Source organism: Takifugu flavidus, chromosome 18, assembly GCF_003711565.1.
Source record: "Takifugu flavidus isolate HTHZ2018 chromosome 18, ASM371156v2, whole genome shotgun sequence".
NCBI classification, from domain to species: domain Eukaryota; kingdom Metazoa; phylum Chordata; class Actinopteri; order Tetraodontiformes; family Tetraodontidae; genus Takifugu; species Takifugu flavidus.
In genome coordinates, this window is record NC_079537.1 from 12,281,255 (window position 1) to 12,296,744 (window position 15,490).

At 54.9% G+C, this 15,490-nt stretch overlaps 1 protein-coding gene across 15 annotated transcripts in view; it reads right to left on the minus strand.

Annotated features, from left to right (window-relative positions):
- rbfox3a (RNA binding fox-1 homolog 3a) overlaps positions 1 to 15,490 on the minus strand; it is a 223,950-nt gene that overhangs the window by 11,936 nt on the left and 196,524 nt on the right. For 13 of the 15 annotated variants that reach the window (XM_057015296.1, XM_057015304.1, XM_057015301.1 and 10 more), the window contains 7 exons: positions 13,538 to 13,591; positions 11,423 to 11,515; positions 10,665 to 10,725; positions 10,187 to 10,240; positions 5,074 to 5,206; positions 3,534 to 3,573; positions 1,306 to 1,364 (listed from right to left, as the gene is read on the minus strand). In XM_057015296.1, the coding sequence (XP_056871276.1) occupies positions 1,306 to 1,364; positions 3,534 to 3,573; positions 5,074 to 5,206; positions 10,187 to 10,240; positions 10,665 to 10,725; positions 11,423 to 11,515; positions 13,538 to 13,591 (494 nt within the window). The remainder of the gene's footprint in view (positions 1 to 1,305; positions 1,365 to 3,533; positions 3,574 to 5,073; positions 5,207 to 10,186; positions 10,241 to 10,664; positions 10,726 to 11,422; positions 11,516 to 13,537; positions 13,592 to 15,490) is intronic. The other 2 variants (XM_057015300.1, XM_057015308.1) reach the window with 1 other exon arrangement.

Genomic DNA, 15,490 nt, shown 5'->3' on the forward strand with positions numbered 1-15,490 from the left:
GGTACACGACTTCAATTTTGCTACTTCACAACCTCCCTGGATGGTGAAGATTCGCTTTCGCTCCAATTAAGATCCGACAATGGAACCGACAATCTCTGGACTCTGGGGTGTGTTTCCCAGCCGGTCCCGGTGACCCGGCGCGCTCCGCGACTGGCTGGCCGCTCCGCCGGCGAGGCCGATAAGGCGACGAAACTATCGGCAAACTCTTGTTGATTCAGAAAGAATCCGACAGACAAAAACAAACAACTTGCGCATGAACGGCATTAAAGCTCAGGGTGCAGAAACAGGAATGATATCGCTCCGAGAGAGGGGGGAAAGGGAACGCCGCTGTCCAATTTCTGCTCTCGCCGAGCACGGCTGCTCGTGAGCCGGCCTGATAAATCTTACATTATCGATATGATCTTCCGGCGCTCCGGCTGGGCGTACGTTATCACAAGTGACACGCTCAATCCTTCCCAGATTAGATTCCCAAACCAGCCCACATCCCGGCTGACAGCGGCTCAGGGCCCCGAATGAATCAGCGCCGCCCCCTCGAACGGAGCACACCTGAACCGGAGTGACATCGCTCAGAAGTGATGGAGCCCCCCCCCCACACACACACACACCTGAGGCCATTCATAAATACCACGCTGATGCACCCGCTCTGCCAAGCGCCGCGGACGGCGCCGCCATCGATCACGGCTCTTCCCATCCTCTCCGACACGCTCGGGCTTTTTCCGCACGTGTTCTTTAGCTCCGAGCGCAGAAAGAATACGTCAGTTTGCCGAATAGATAAGATCAACGGAGAGGAAGAGAAAAACACAATAAGCGACGAGGAAACACCGGAGAAGGTGCCGAAGCGGCGCCGCATCCCTCACGCACCTGCGGCGAGCTCCCGGCGCCCCCACTCCTGAGCGTGCACGTGCACGTACACGCCGAGCGCCCGCGTGCCACCCGCCGCGTAAAACCGCCGTTTTTGCCGGATTTTTCTCCCCTTTTCCGAAAACATCTAATCAGCATCAGATCTTGTTTCTCCTGCTGAACAAGCGAAAAACTAATCTGCCGGATGAGAGCGCAGTCACTTAAAGGCCGACGTTGCGCTGTTTATGTTTGACGGAGGGAGGAGAAAGCTCCCAAGACCACCGAAAGTAGCCCCAGAAATTAAAGACACCTTTAATCTAATTGTGTATTTCAGGGTCGGCTGAATCCGGACAATCGGAGATCGTCCAAGCGTGCAGCACTTTACACATCAGCCGCCTTTGTGCCGGATAATGGTACATCTCTGAGCGCGGCGCTTTATTAAAAGTGGATGGGAGGGATGCTCACCTGTCACTGAAAGCGGCGGTGGTGGTGGGCTGAGCGAATCTGTAGGCTGCGTACCCCCCCTGCAAAAATACCACAGCGTTAATCAATGATGGAGCTCAACCTGCAGACAAAGACGTTCAATCAGCGAGGCGACAATCAGCACGGAGAACTTTAAATTGCCTTAATAGTTAAATGTCACCGCGGCTCCCTCCCCCTCTCGGCCGCAGCTTGTTTTCCGGGCACCAGAGGGCGCTGTTTGATGTACGGTGCAGCACGCCGGCGGCGGCAGTCGGAGCGTGAGTGATGTTCGGCGAGGCGGCGTAAACGTCCCACCAGAGGCTCGTTCCGGTGCCGACATCCCAGCCAGCCAACTCCCCCAATTCAGCCCGTTTTCAGACGGAGGATGTGCTGCTTCATTATTGAAGAGGCCCCATTTTTTTTCCCCCTTTACGTGACCCCCCTGGCTCACAAATGAAGTGAGCAGGCGGGAGACGGGCGGACCGTCGGGGAGTCCGGAACGCCGGATTCATTCGCCAGAGTGGGGAAGGAATTAAAGGCCTCATTGTGGAGTGCTGCTATTACTCTCTTTGAAAAATGAAGCTGTTCTCCCACTGTTTTTCTATTAGCGCCACTGGAGCGCGCGCACGGCCGCGTCCGTGCGCACGAGATGTGGCCGTTAATAATGCAGCTTATCATTCATTTTTAAGCTCGAGGGGAAAGTCGTCGAGGGGAAAGTCGTCGAGGGAACCACGCGGGAAAGGTGCAGTGGCCGCGGCGGCGGGGGAGGCAAAAGTGGAATCCGACCGGCCCGTTTCCCCTCCGGGTTCCTCCGCAGGGACAGGAAGTGGGAGCGTTGGAGGGGGGCGACTTCCTGCGGGACGCCACGCCTCGGGACTCTGCTGATTACAGCAACAGAGCGAACAAACAGGACCAATAAATCACTCTGGGCGACGTCAAAGCCTGCGCACGGCAGCGCAGCACATTAGTTATGCTGTTGTGCCGCTCGCGCGTCTGGGTGCGTTCACGGACGCGCGCACGTGAATATGCACAAGCACGTGCACAGCAGCAACGTGGAGGGGTGCGTACACTCCCGCGTGCACGCTCGCAGCGACCCCGGTGAATTCTGTGTCGCTGCGATCGTCCCAAAACCCGCTGATCGTGGCGATGGGAGGGGCGGCGACCTGTCGGGCGGCGTTCCGCTGTCCTGTGAAGGGCGGAGCACACTGGAACGGGACAGTTTTCCTCAGTCCACCAGAGACCTTGGCGCACGCTCCGCCAGTCAGAAACGGTGCTAAAGCTAATGGCGCTGAAGCACTCGGGGGTTGGCGTGATTGGTTGAGTAATGGAGCGGCCTGTGCGGGTCCGTGGTCAGGGGACAGCGGGACGCTCTGGGGGCGGGAGAGACAAAGGCTCCCGCCCGGAGAGGAGCGCTCGTCTTGTCTAAAAGGCTGTGAAATTCGGCGGTATCGCGTGGGCCGCTGTGTAAGCCATCTATCACCGCCGTCAGCGTCTCCGTCCCCAACGCCGCCCGTCACCGCGGCGATAGGGAGAGGCAGCCGCCGCCGCCCTGCCGCCGCCGTCCCGCTATCTCGGCAGACGATGGCAGGAAAAAAGCAGCGGAATCAAAGGGACAAATTACATCCTCCCACTAACGTTTGGACTAATGTCAAAGTGGCGGCGTGGTAATTTCAGCTTTATCTCCACAGCCGCCATGTTTCCTCTGTCAAGGGCGGCGTGCAGCAAGGCCGGCAACTGATGTGACCCTGCCTGCATGGACAGCTCCAGAGGGACGGCTAATCCCTTTATCTGCTGCTGCTCCTCTTATCTCCCACACGGTGAACCGGCTCCACTCAGGCCTGCACGTACTCCCCCCGGGGGGGAGGCAGGGATCTCCCTGCCAAACCCTCCGCGAGTACACAAACACCAAACAGCAGAGCGGCGCGGACAGAAGGGTCCCCGAGACCGAAGACAGAAATCCAGACCGATCCGAGCAATGACCCAACTTAACACGGAACACTGATCCCGGCTCTGCCAAACTCTGAGCTCATCGGGGGGGAGGGGGGGGGAGCTGAGGGGGTTTTAAATTTGGTTGTCGGGTTTCTTGGCACGTCCGGCGCGGGCCTAATCGACACCGCCTTGGCAGCGCGGCCGGGAGAACGCTGCAGGCGGAGGAGATCACGTTTGTGTCCGGAGGACGGGAATCTTCCCTTCACTTGTCTTTCATCTCAACAGGAAGGAAGAGTACTTACGTAGATCTCTGCCCCATAGAAGCCATCTTGGTACACCACCCTGCGGAGAGGAGACAGCGTTAGCGTTAGCGTTAGCTATCGGCAGGATCGTGCGTGTCTGTGGAACAGCGCGGTTCAAAGTTCTACATTTGTCCTGCAGCCAGAGCAGAGGACACGGGAGGACGGAAAATCACCGGCGGTGTTTGAGGAAGGACGCGGAGGAGGAAAATAAACAAAGGAGACACGTCTCCCTTCGGAAGGGATAATCCCCGATACCCACGTAATCCAATCTCACTTTTAGAGGAATTACCTGCGTTTCCTGCTCCTGTCGGATGCCGAAGCCGCGTTTTTGCTGAAATACAGCAGCTGGCGTCCACGCCTGGACGCCGCGCGGCCACATCCTCGCCGCTCCCAGCGTTTATGGGTCTGTGGGGTCAGACGTGACCGCAACAGTCCACGAATAATGACTGACACGTGCGCCGGCTGCAACCGTTTCATTTCCCCAACCAATTTTCTGCTCCGGTAAAATTGTTGTCTTTCCTGTTGCGGCAACGTTTTCAGGAGGTGGCGGGGAAGGAGGCGGGAGCACAAAGGAAGGCAGCGAAGGGGCTCCGTCACATGACTCCTATATATAAATCAAGCACCTGCCATCAGCAGCAAAGGGCCCCAGAGCGGGGGTGGGGGGGGTTTCCAGTGCCGGCTCCAGCAGCAAGTCCCTCCGCAGTGAGACGAATCCTGATCTAATCACAGATAGAGACCCCCTGCCCCCCCCAGCCAGTCTCATCAGACCTCTCCCACGGCCACACAGACCACTACTGATAAGAGGGGGGGGGGCAGGGCTGCACAAAGCCAGGAGATCAGTGAAGGCCCTGGTCACAGTCCAGCGAGATGTGAGCAGTAATACGCCGTCTCAGCGCTCTGCTCCTCCCTGTGGCTTTGTTAGCCCCCCCCTGTCAACAGCACATACAGGGATGAGCGGCGCTAACGCACGGACATCCCATCATCCCGGTCCCCGAAGGCCCTGGAGCAGCAACAAAACAAATGATCTGCACAAGCGCAGCATTGAATATCTGCTGCTCGCAGCGGCACGCCGGGAACAAGGCTCCGCCCACAACGCTCTTCCACGCCGGACTGGCGGGCGGGACTTTTGGAGCATGTTTGCTTCTCGCCAATTGACTGGAATGAATGTCGGAATCAGCAGCTGTCATTTTTCAAGGGAATCTGCTCCCATCCGTCCGTCCGTCCCGCGGGGCCGATCATCGACGCACGCCATCAGAAATACGGCGATGCGTTTCACTACTTAAACAATCGATAGCCTCTAATCCTGCAGAGGGAGGAAGGCGGCTCGGCCGAGGGACGTGCGCACGCGCGGCAGAACTGCAGCAAATAAAAACAGAATAATTTAGAGGCTCCCGCTGCTGCAGAGCGCCGCCGGCCATGAAAAAGAAACGGCCTTTTTTCCGACTGTGTCAGTTCGTTTAGTGTACGAGGGACAGGCGGACACCCGGGTCCGGACGGGAGCGGCGCTCACAGGAGGAACCTTTAAGTGCTGGGTACTCACGCTCCGTAAGCAGGGATCGGCGGCGGCGGCGGGGCCGTGCGGAACGTGTTGTACACGGCCCGTCCTCGGCCTCGCAAGTGGGCACCCCTGTAGGCCACCGTGGCTCCCGTGGCGGGGTAGGGAAACCCTGCGACTGGAAGGAAAGACAGGAGGGAGGAGAGGATGACTTTCAGAGGAGCTTTGCTTACCTTCTGACAGAATACATTACAGAGACGTGTGCCAGCGCTCTCCCTATGACAGAACGCATTACGGGGAAGACAAGGAAACAATAGATTTAATCTTTTCTAGGTGCGCCTCATCGAGCACTCTCCCCTGTCCCAGCTCGCTGCTTTGTGCCGCACTCAGCAAGGATCCACATTTGCTGTACGCATCCTCTCCTGATGCCTGGCGAGGGGCAGCCTTGGAGCGGGCAGGTAATGGATGCAATCCCACTAGTTTCGCACCACAGCTTCTGCATAGTTTCCACACAATGTGTTAGCCAGGAGGGGAGCGGCGGGGGGGGGGGACGGGGGACGGGGGACGGGTAGAGGGCGTTTCTAGGTGTCAGCCGGAGTCAAACGGGATGTTGAGGAACAGCCCGGCTAGATGTTCAGAACTGGGCCCCAAGAGAAATGAAGCTGACGGACGGGACGGCCGAGGAGCGAACCTCCGGGTGACCCCCATCTCGGAACCCTTGTGGGAGCGTCTTCAGCCAATCAGAGCGCTGCACATGTCCTCTGCTGACAGGCGGAGGTGAGAGGGTGCTGCTGCCATACATAGCACCATCAGAGTTGCAGATTAGGGGGGGGGGGGGGCCCCCTCTGTCCCGGGAACCAACACGTCGGGATACAAATGAAAAGACCCGGCATTTCATCCCAGTCTCTCTTGTTTTGATATCTGGAATCTGGACATGAACCGGACACGTCTTCAGGTGGGCCTGTGCTCTTCTAGCCCCGCCCCTCCCCTCCCCTCCCCGCCCCTCCCCCGCGGCTGCACCGGCGCCCCCATTACTCTTCATCCCCAGCGCTGCCTCCTCATCACCCTCCCTTCACCCTCATCTTTTTTTATTCATTTCCGTGACATGTTTTGGTTGATTTCATCACGGGCCACTTGAGCTCCTCCAATCAGAGAGCAGTCTGTGATGGGGCTCCTGTCTGGCCGTGCCGGCGTGATTGGAGGCGGGTGGGCGGGGCCGACCCCAGCGGGATAACACAGAGTAATCTGGTGTGTCGGCCAGGTTTCAGATGGGGAGACAGCAGCCGCCTCTCGCGACTGCAGATCAGACGCAGACGGCGTGCGGTTGTGCTGCAGGGCCGTGTGCAGCGGCGTTCACCTCGCAGGTGGACGGGGCCAGCGAGCGCCCTAATGAACGCCGCGCGCCCCGCCGCCGCCGCCGCTTCACTAACGGTGACGGATTAGCGGCGCTTTTAAAAACAGCGAGCGTCGGGTTTAATGTCCTCCGTTAACATCAGGCTGCATCAGTGGGGCCAAGCTGTGCGTCTCCTTTGGCCAGGTAGCCCCTCCCCCAACGATGCACGCCACCTTTGTTTGCCATAACAATAGGCTGAACTGGAAGGGTGCCCTCCAACACCCCCCCAGCAGCAGCCCTTTCTCCCCCAGCTGATTTATAATGCTGACCTTGACATTTAAATTAGTCTCTTTTCTGGAGTGCTGGACATCTGAGTGCAGTTGTTAAAGGGCAAAAACAATCCTCTCTGATAGTTTCCAAGGTGCCCCCCCCCCCATTTTAACAAATCACTACTATTTCTGGGCACAAAAAAGCCCAATTGCCTCTTTCTCTCTTTTGGAAATTTGTATGCGATATGCATGCGGTGATGTATGTGAATGTAAACTTATAATGAGTTGGCGATAGGCTACACTGCTTCAATAATAACCCATAAATCAAAGGCGCTGTCACACCTTGGTGAGCCGGTGAGGAGCAACAACAGCCGCCGCGCAGACCTGCTCCAGCCACCAAAGTCAAACACCTTTTTCCGGGAGGGGAGGCGGCGGAGAAAATATGAGTTATATGGCGGAGGGCGGCGGGGTCACGCTGCACCTCATATGTCATATGTGTCAAGTTGAGAGGAGCTCAATACCTGCAGAGCCAGTCGGACCCGGGGTAATCCAGCTCTGAGCCGGTGATGGGGTCATAACCGGCTCCCATAAAGAAAGATCTGATTTTCCACAAGGTTGATCTCTCTAATACTTCCTCCTCAAATATATCAGGCAATGAGCACTTAATCCACGCACTGGGGACCAAAAACAGCTTCATCTAATCAAGAGTCTGGAGCTTAATTATCCCCCTAATGTACGCTCGCGCAATGAAAGGATCTGTCTACATATATTAAGGCGGCAATTAGCCTTTCTTGTCTGTCATTTACGCCGATGGTTTCCACAAGGTCTCCACAAAACTTCACCTCCGCCGCGGCAAGAAAACAAAAAAGTCGCCGGCGTCGGCCTGAGGGGGGCGCTCTTCCTCCCTGCAGCGCGTGCGAACGTGCGCGCTCACGCCGAGACTTTTCTAAAAGCGCCGTCCAGCAACATGGTGGGACGTTACTATGGGGAGGGAAAAAAGGCAGGTTTTGGATCCGTCATGTTTATTTCCTTCTTTTCTTCCAGGAAAACGTTCCGTGGAATCAGCGCTGATGCCGTTTGACGTCGTCTTTGTAAAGAGTAATTCTCTGCTCGTCTATTCACCCTAATAAAGCCGATGTTCCAACGACGCCCAGGACCAAATCCAATTTAGCGTCGAATCTAATTCATAAATTAAATTGTCAAATTGAATCAGGAGTTTCCAGGATCGTGACTCCGTTACCGTTAAAGAAAACAATCAAACAAATGCAGGATGATAAAAATCCCGGCGAGGGACGAGGCAGCAAAGGATTCTGGGACCTGGTGGTTCCGGGGAAACAGGTGAACGGATGCAACAAACAGGATTGTGGATTCTTCCTCTGCAGGAAGGAGGAGCCAATCTACCCGGGAAGAGGTTAAGAGCGGGGAGCCGGCTCCGGGCTCTCATCCGTCATTCTCCTGAATGGGTTTTGAGGACAATAAACCTGTAGCGCCAGGACGAATGGAGACGAAGTGTGCTGTCACCGGGCCACGATTTATGGCTCCCAATTTCTCTGATCTCCTGCACAGAAATGAGGACTGATAAACAGTGATTAATCGCCTTTATATCCCATTTTACTCCCACCAAAAGTATATTAACTGTAGCTATAATGATTCTGGAACGCATCCGGAATGCTGCAAGCCTGCGGTGGTCCGGAGAGGCAGAGGAAGGAGCTGCTTCTCAGCAGCCTGGTCAGGCTTCCCAGCCTCCCGCTGCTCATCAGCGCGGGCTTTTTTTAATGTATCTCTTATTTATGTTTTCCATCTTCCCAGCTGGCAAGCATATGTTGTCGTTTAAGCTTGGCAAACTCCGGCGCCATGTCAAGACGACTTGAAAAATTAGCAGCCAATAAATCACCCAACCCCTCCTGCTCCCCCTGCCTGGAGTGGTGGACCACACTCCCTCTGATTTATGAGATGATTTGGGAAGAGTGTGTGTGTGTGTGTGTGTGTGTGTGTGTGTGTGTGTGAGTGTTAACAGGGAAAGTGCGCATGACAGAGGTGTGTGTTAATGTGTGTGTGGGTTCTGCATGAGGTTTTCTATTTCTGTATGCTGGAATGCTTTGGTCTGATTATGAATGTAGGACAGAGAGTGTGTGTGTGTGACTGTGTGTGTGTGTGTGCCTGCACGTGTGTGTGCCTGCGTGTGTATGTGTGTGCCTGCACGTGTGTGTGCCTGCGTGTGTGTGTGTGCACCTGCATGTGTGTGTGCCTGTGTGTGTGTGTGCCTGCGTGTGTGTGTGTGCCTGCATGTGTGCGTGCATGTGTGTGTGCATGCGTGTGTGTGTGTGCGCCTGCATGTGTGTGTGCATGCGTGTGTGTGCGCCATTAGATATGAAGCTAATCCTTAACACAACTATATCGGCGACACCTGAGACGTTTCATCAGTTTCTTCCTGACGTTTTTCTCCATTTTCTATTTTATTTACAGTTTCCACTTGTTTAAAATGCAACCGGAGAAAAATGTTGTGTTAAAATTGGGTGTAATTATTAAAATTATTACATTGAAAATCTAAGTTAAAGGAGAATTTTGAAAGAATATCTAAAATTCTGTTTCAGACACTATTTTGGGGATTTCGGACGTAGCTCGTCGCTAACGCTAGTAGCGCTAGTAGCGCTAGTCGCGCTAGCCTCCGATGGGGGCCCAGACGGGCCTGTGGGCGGCCCTGGTGCGAAGGTCTGAAAGATGGGTTTAATATAAGTTAACGTCCAGATTTTTAATTGAGCGAAACTTCCGTCTGAGGGCGCCGGAACGTAAACGTGCACTCTGAGGGATACACGTGTTTGTTTAATTAACAGGAGACGTCAAAATGAAGGGAGGGGAGGGGGGGGGCGTGGGTGGACGAAGGGCCGGGAATGAAATAAAAATGATAGATGGCTGCTTTCTGTCATGGCCGGTTATTTAGAGGTTTGCCGTAAAGCTGTCCGGGGAATGAACAGATTTTAGTCTAATGAGCAGAAAGGAAAGCCGTTAAAGTGGCGCGATGTGCTCAGCACTTCTTCCAAATGAAATAGTACCATTTCCCCCTCATTAAAATGCAAAGGGTTCATATAACATACAGCCATAAAGCTGGATGTGGAGGCAGAGCGAGATAGGGAAAACCCCAGCGAGCTCATCTCCTTCCTCCATTACCCCCACCAGAAGGAAGAGCGGCTCTGGACGGGGCGGGTGCCAACAGCATCGCTCGCTCGATCTCGTTGATTCGGTTAGCTCTGTAAAAGTCAATCTGGCGCACTTGGCAAATCCATCCGCGGCAGCAGCCTCCCAAATCTGATAACGGCTGCAGGGGCGCCTGCTCTTAAAATCTGCTTTTTTCTCTCCGCCGTTCCAGCAGCTTTACAGTTGCTCAGCGAGCAGACAAAGGCCGCCGCTCCCCCGGGCCACTCCGGGAGACTGGGATCATCGGGGAGGGGGCTCGGATTGGCTTTGATTGGAGGGGGAATTTCATGTTCTTCACGTGGAGGATGAGGCGATAGTGGCCACGGCCACGCACGTGCGACAGAGGAGGAGGGACTCTTACCGGCGTAGAGTTCCGGAGCGTAGACGGCTCCCACCACAGGGTTCAGCTTCCAGCCTGAGCGGGAGACAGAACAGAGACACAACGGGGGTCATTCCCAGTTTAGCCCCACATTCCGGGAGCAGGTGGAGACGACGATCGGAGCCCGAATGAGTTCTAGGGGGGTTTTTGCGATGCAGCTTAAAACAAAGATGATGAAGATTCCCTGAGAAAAGAAACGCCTCGTTCTGGAACGCCGAGATCCGAGTCAGGCTGCGATGGCGAGGCTGCAGCGGGAACGCAAGGCGGGAAAAACCACCGCGCAAACATGACAGTAAAACATGACAAACTCGCATTTTCATCCCGTCTCGTGCAGCACATCGGTTCGGATCGTTTGCTAGCCCGTTCGTGCTACGGGTGCGGGTGCAATAACAATCCCGCCTGCAGGCGGCGGCGCCGAGGCCGTGGCGACGCACCGCCTCGCCGCGTGTGGCGTGCCTACCGTTTGTGTAAGGGTTGGCCACTTTCTTGTTTGTCATCACTCTTGCTGTTGCGTTGTTGACCTGTGAAAGCAACGGCACAGTTATCAGTTGTCGGCTGATCGCCACGGCAACCGTGCAGGCATGCAGAGGAGAGCAGACGGGCGACTCCAGGCAAACTCATGAAGTGACAGACACATATTCAAAGAAAGGCTTGTGTAGCACTTTGCTGTGATTGAGTTTCATCCTTTCATGAATTTATTCATCATATCAGGCCTCTTGCAGCTTATTAAATTACTGTGGGGGGGGCAGTGGGGGGGGGCATGCACCAATTACCCACAGCTACCAATAAAAAAAGAGTAATTGGTTGAAAGGAAAACACAGAGAGAACTCTGGTTTTCTGCTATTGGCCTGATGAGGACGAGTGAGTTGGCGGCCTCAGAATCAGAGCAGGAAACAGTAAACGATGGTGACGGGGGGGGGTTGGGGGGGGGGGTGGGTGTTGGGTGGGGGGTGTTGGGTGGGGGGGGGCTGCAGCTCGTCTCAGGTCTGACAGGAAGCCAGACGATGATGGCATGCATTCATTCTGCTTTGTCAGCTAATGATGGACAGCCTGCGCGTCCGGCCTGACATGTATGGATCCCGCGCACTGCTGAGGAGTTACACGCACCATTATGCACGCATGCATCCAGGCACACATGCACACGCACGCACGCACGCACACACACACAGGTCGATGCATCATACATCACAGCAGGTAGAAGTAGAGAAATGGAAGCACCTCTATTTTGCGTCCCTCTACGATTGTACCGTTTAGTTTCTCCCGTGCGCGGTCGGCGTCTGTGCTCGTTTCAAAAGTTACAAACCCGAAGCCCTGCGAGCGCCACGTTAGAGGAGAGCAGGAGGGCACGGACACACATCCACACGGAGGAGAGGGCAGAGAGAGGAAGAAAAAGGAGGTGAGAAGACAGGAGCGGCGGCAGGTCGCAAGCAGCCAGATTAATTAGAGCCGTTAGTCAGGAAACAGCAACACAGAGATCGGAGGAGGAGGACGAGGACGAGGAGGAGGTGGCGGTGACACCACCTCGCCGCCGCACAACCTGCCCGCTCCGGCCAGTTAAACGCCGGCGCACAGGTGTCAGGGCCGGATGTCAGGAAGCTGCAAAACAGCTCGTCGGCCGCTGTAATAGCGAGATAATTAGGTACACGGCGGCGGCGGCGCGGAGAGACTCCATCTCTAATCCGCTGCTCTCATCAGTGGGACGCGTTCGTGGAGCCGCTCATTGATGCAAAAAAGTGAATGGAGCCCAGGCAAAGACCCTCCTGGCTGATGAGGAGGAGGAAGAGCGGGATATCGACGCTCGTTTCCATCCCCCGCCTCGCCGGCTCCCCCGGGGGGAGTTTGTCACTGGCTGAGTTATGTGAGCGGGAAGCTGGACCAGAGCTCCGGAGCCCCCGACACGGAGATCCAACCAGCCTTTTGTTCCCATATATGTGCACGTGGGCACGTGCGCCGCCTGATAATTGCTCCAGGATGGAGCGCGTGAGGGACGGCGAGCGGCGGGATCTGCTACGCGTACGCAGGCTCTCCGGGGCCGCTATTCCAAGCATAAATAACACAGGACCTGTCCTTGGGGAGAGAGAGATAAAGAAATACATTCAAAAAAAAGGGAAGTGAGGGTAAAATGAATCCTTTGGACGTCCACCCGGCCCCTCTATCGCTCTTATATCACGCACAAATAATTAGCCTACACGGGAGGAGAGCCCAGACTCCATTTCTCAGAGCAGACAAACATATTGAATGCAAATTGCCAAAGCTTCATAGGAAATAGATTGTTTATTAATGGCCTGCTAGGTTCATTATGTAGCGTGCACGGTGCAGGGGGGAGAGAGGCATCATGGGTAATGGCTTTGTAGGGCACGAACAATAAATGCTTGTTACGGCAGAGGAGGCAGCTTTATCCGGTGCTCAATCTTGTTTGGCAGAGGGGGTCGAGAGCAGCGCCGCCTGGTTACGGGGCGCTCGCACCCCGGTCCGCCGGCCCCGACCGCCGCCAGGTACGGACGGGAGCCGGCGGCGTTCACGGCTCGCCGCGGCGCCGGGCGTGCTGTCGGCGTTATGAATGGGAGGCCGCGGAGCTGAGTGCACTCTATTAAAGGAGCAGCTGGATGAGCACCGTTCGGCTGCTCGCGGTCCCGCTAGCTGCCCACGAGACGCCGCCGCAGCTTCACGGCGCTCTGATCACGCGCTCGCGTACGTGTTCGGGAAGGACGTTTAAGGGCTGCCTTTCTTCCGGCCCCCGCAGGATTCGCCGTATTCATCAGGATTTCTGCAGGTACGCAGCGGCTAGCTCCTCCTCCCAACACACACTTTCCGTCTTTTTCCAGGAATATTTGAATTTTAACACGTTCTAACTGGGACGGTTCTCCTGCTCTCACCGTCGGGCCCAACATCGGGTCGGAACCAGACGGGAGCGCCAACATTTCAGGGGAAGGTTGGATCGACCCCGGCCGGCAGAAAGCAGCGTCGGCCCGATCAAATGTGATTAATGTTGAACCAACAGCCGGGCTTCAAAGAGGACGGGGCCCCCGAACGAGCACTTAAATTCCAGGAGACGGAGGCCCCGCAGCTGCGGGGATTAGCCGAGTTGGGAAACAGCTCAATAAGGGGCTGACTGACGGGGCTAATGATTCCTAGCTCGGGTTAGAGCTGCGACAACAAAAACAACGGAGGGAGGAAGGTGGGCGAGGCGGGGGGGTGGGGGTGGGGGGGCAGGATGCGGCTGTCCTGGACCCCCAGCTTAGGGACCGCCAGTGTACACACCACGCTAATGCCGTCATTAGGAAACAGAAGAAGAACATGCTAATGAAGCAGCTGGTGTTCTAGTTCACTTACCTTGGATCCTCGCTCATTAAAGATAATCTCCACATCCAAAATCTTTCCAAATTGCTGTGGAGAAAAGAAAAGAGGAGGAGAGAGAGGGAGGGAAGTCAGGAAGTCGGACCACCAGAGGAAGAATCATTATCTAAATATGGAAACGGAACTTTGAGCCACGCTGGTCAATTTGCATTTGTTAGCTGGAAAAGAAGAAGCTGGAATGTTCGTTGCTGCTTTTCTATTAATTAATTGTTTCCTTTGACTAAGTAGATCCTGTACAAATGAACACACACACACACACACACACACAACACACCACACACACCCTTTAAAACGACACTTGGTTGATGCAACAATTGGAAGAAAAGAATCCAAATTTTCCTCTCAGAAGAATTAAAAGTTTAGGTTTGGAATTTTCATCTTTTCACAGTTGCAATAAATCAACTGCACCAAAATCTGAGATCAAAGGAATTTGCGGATCAATGGGGATCAGACGTCTGCAGTCGAAACGTGAGCATTGTGGAATTCAAAGATTAGCGTCAAAATTCCGAAGACCAAATCTCAAATAATGAATCAAAACAAAAACAAGCAAATTAAAACTTTTTTCAAATGCGCGAAGAAGCGAAGCAGATTTATTTTCATCCGATTAAATTATGAAGGAAGAGAAAGACTCGGGTCAACTGTCAGCAAACAAAGCTGAACTTAAACACATCAGGGATTAAACATTTTATTCCGATTTTTCTTTTCGACAGTCACACTTGGAAATCTTAACGTTCGGAGAAAATGTGCCGGATTTCTGTTCACGGCTACATCCTGGTTAGAGGAAGAAGAAGAAGATCAAAGCCACATCAAAGGCTTCCTGTTGTCCCCGCCCATCGACGTCCAGGTGGAGACTTGAGACGTCAGAATCGAACTTCCCTTCATGCTGGGATGCGGAACGTTGACTCCGGATTCTCCAGGATACCAAATGAAACAGGAACTATAGGAATAAAGGGATTTGCTCCTCCGGCATCATCAGACGCTTCTTTTCACTTTCCGCCGTCTTTTCCTGACGTCTTCGTTTCGGTGCCCCCCCCCCCCACGGTCTTTTGTTTGTGCGCCGGTCTAAGGGCCGGCCCCCCGGGGGTTAACTCGCCGCAGCCTTCCCTTCGATTCCTCTCGGATCATTAGAAAAGCGAGGAATGAAAGTAAACTGTAAGTTCCTCTAATGAGCGGAGTGAGAATGACTTTTAATTGCTGTCTACAATGGCCGTATTATTTCATTAAAAGTAATTACCCTGTCAAGCGGTCCGCGTCGGCTTCATTTCGGCGCAACGGGGAAGAAATGGGCCTTCCATGTGGTCGACACTCGATGGGAATGGATGGATCGTTCCACCGAGCCACTAATAGGGGTGAGAAGGCGCCGGCTATTGTCTGGCTGCAGCCGGAGACTCTGGGCCGGCTCAGGTCCGCTCGCGCAGGACGCTAGCTCCCCCTGATGATGCTAAACCGCCGTGTCAGCAGGATCCCGCTCCGCTATACGTCCCCTCATCGTATAGCCACATCTGCCTCGTATGGCGCCGGGCTTCATTGACTCCAACGGGAAGCTCCATCACGCACGGAGGCATTTATATCCCAGCGTGACGCCCTCTTCCTCGCCCGAGACGACAACGCTCTCCCCGCGCACGGCGCAGATGCTAATTGTTTTAGCCGCGCGTAATGGGCTCGTGGCGTCGATTAATTAGTTTCAGAGGAAGTCGTCTTTGTGGATTTCCACATGGCGCAGGGGGCTGCTCGCCAGCCCCCCCCCAACACACGCAGAAACAGCTGCATCAGCAGCGGCGATAAACAATAGCCCCGGGTGGGGGGGGTGGGGGGGGCTGACGTCACCGGAGGCTGCGGCTATAGATCCACCATCCATAGATCATAAAACAACTCACGGAAAGACAAAATGAAGGAGCAGCTTTTCCACCTCTCATCTCATTCCTCCCT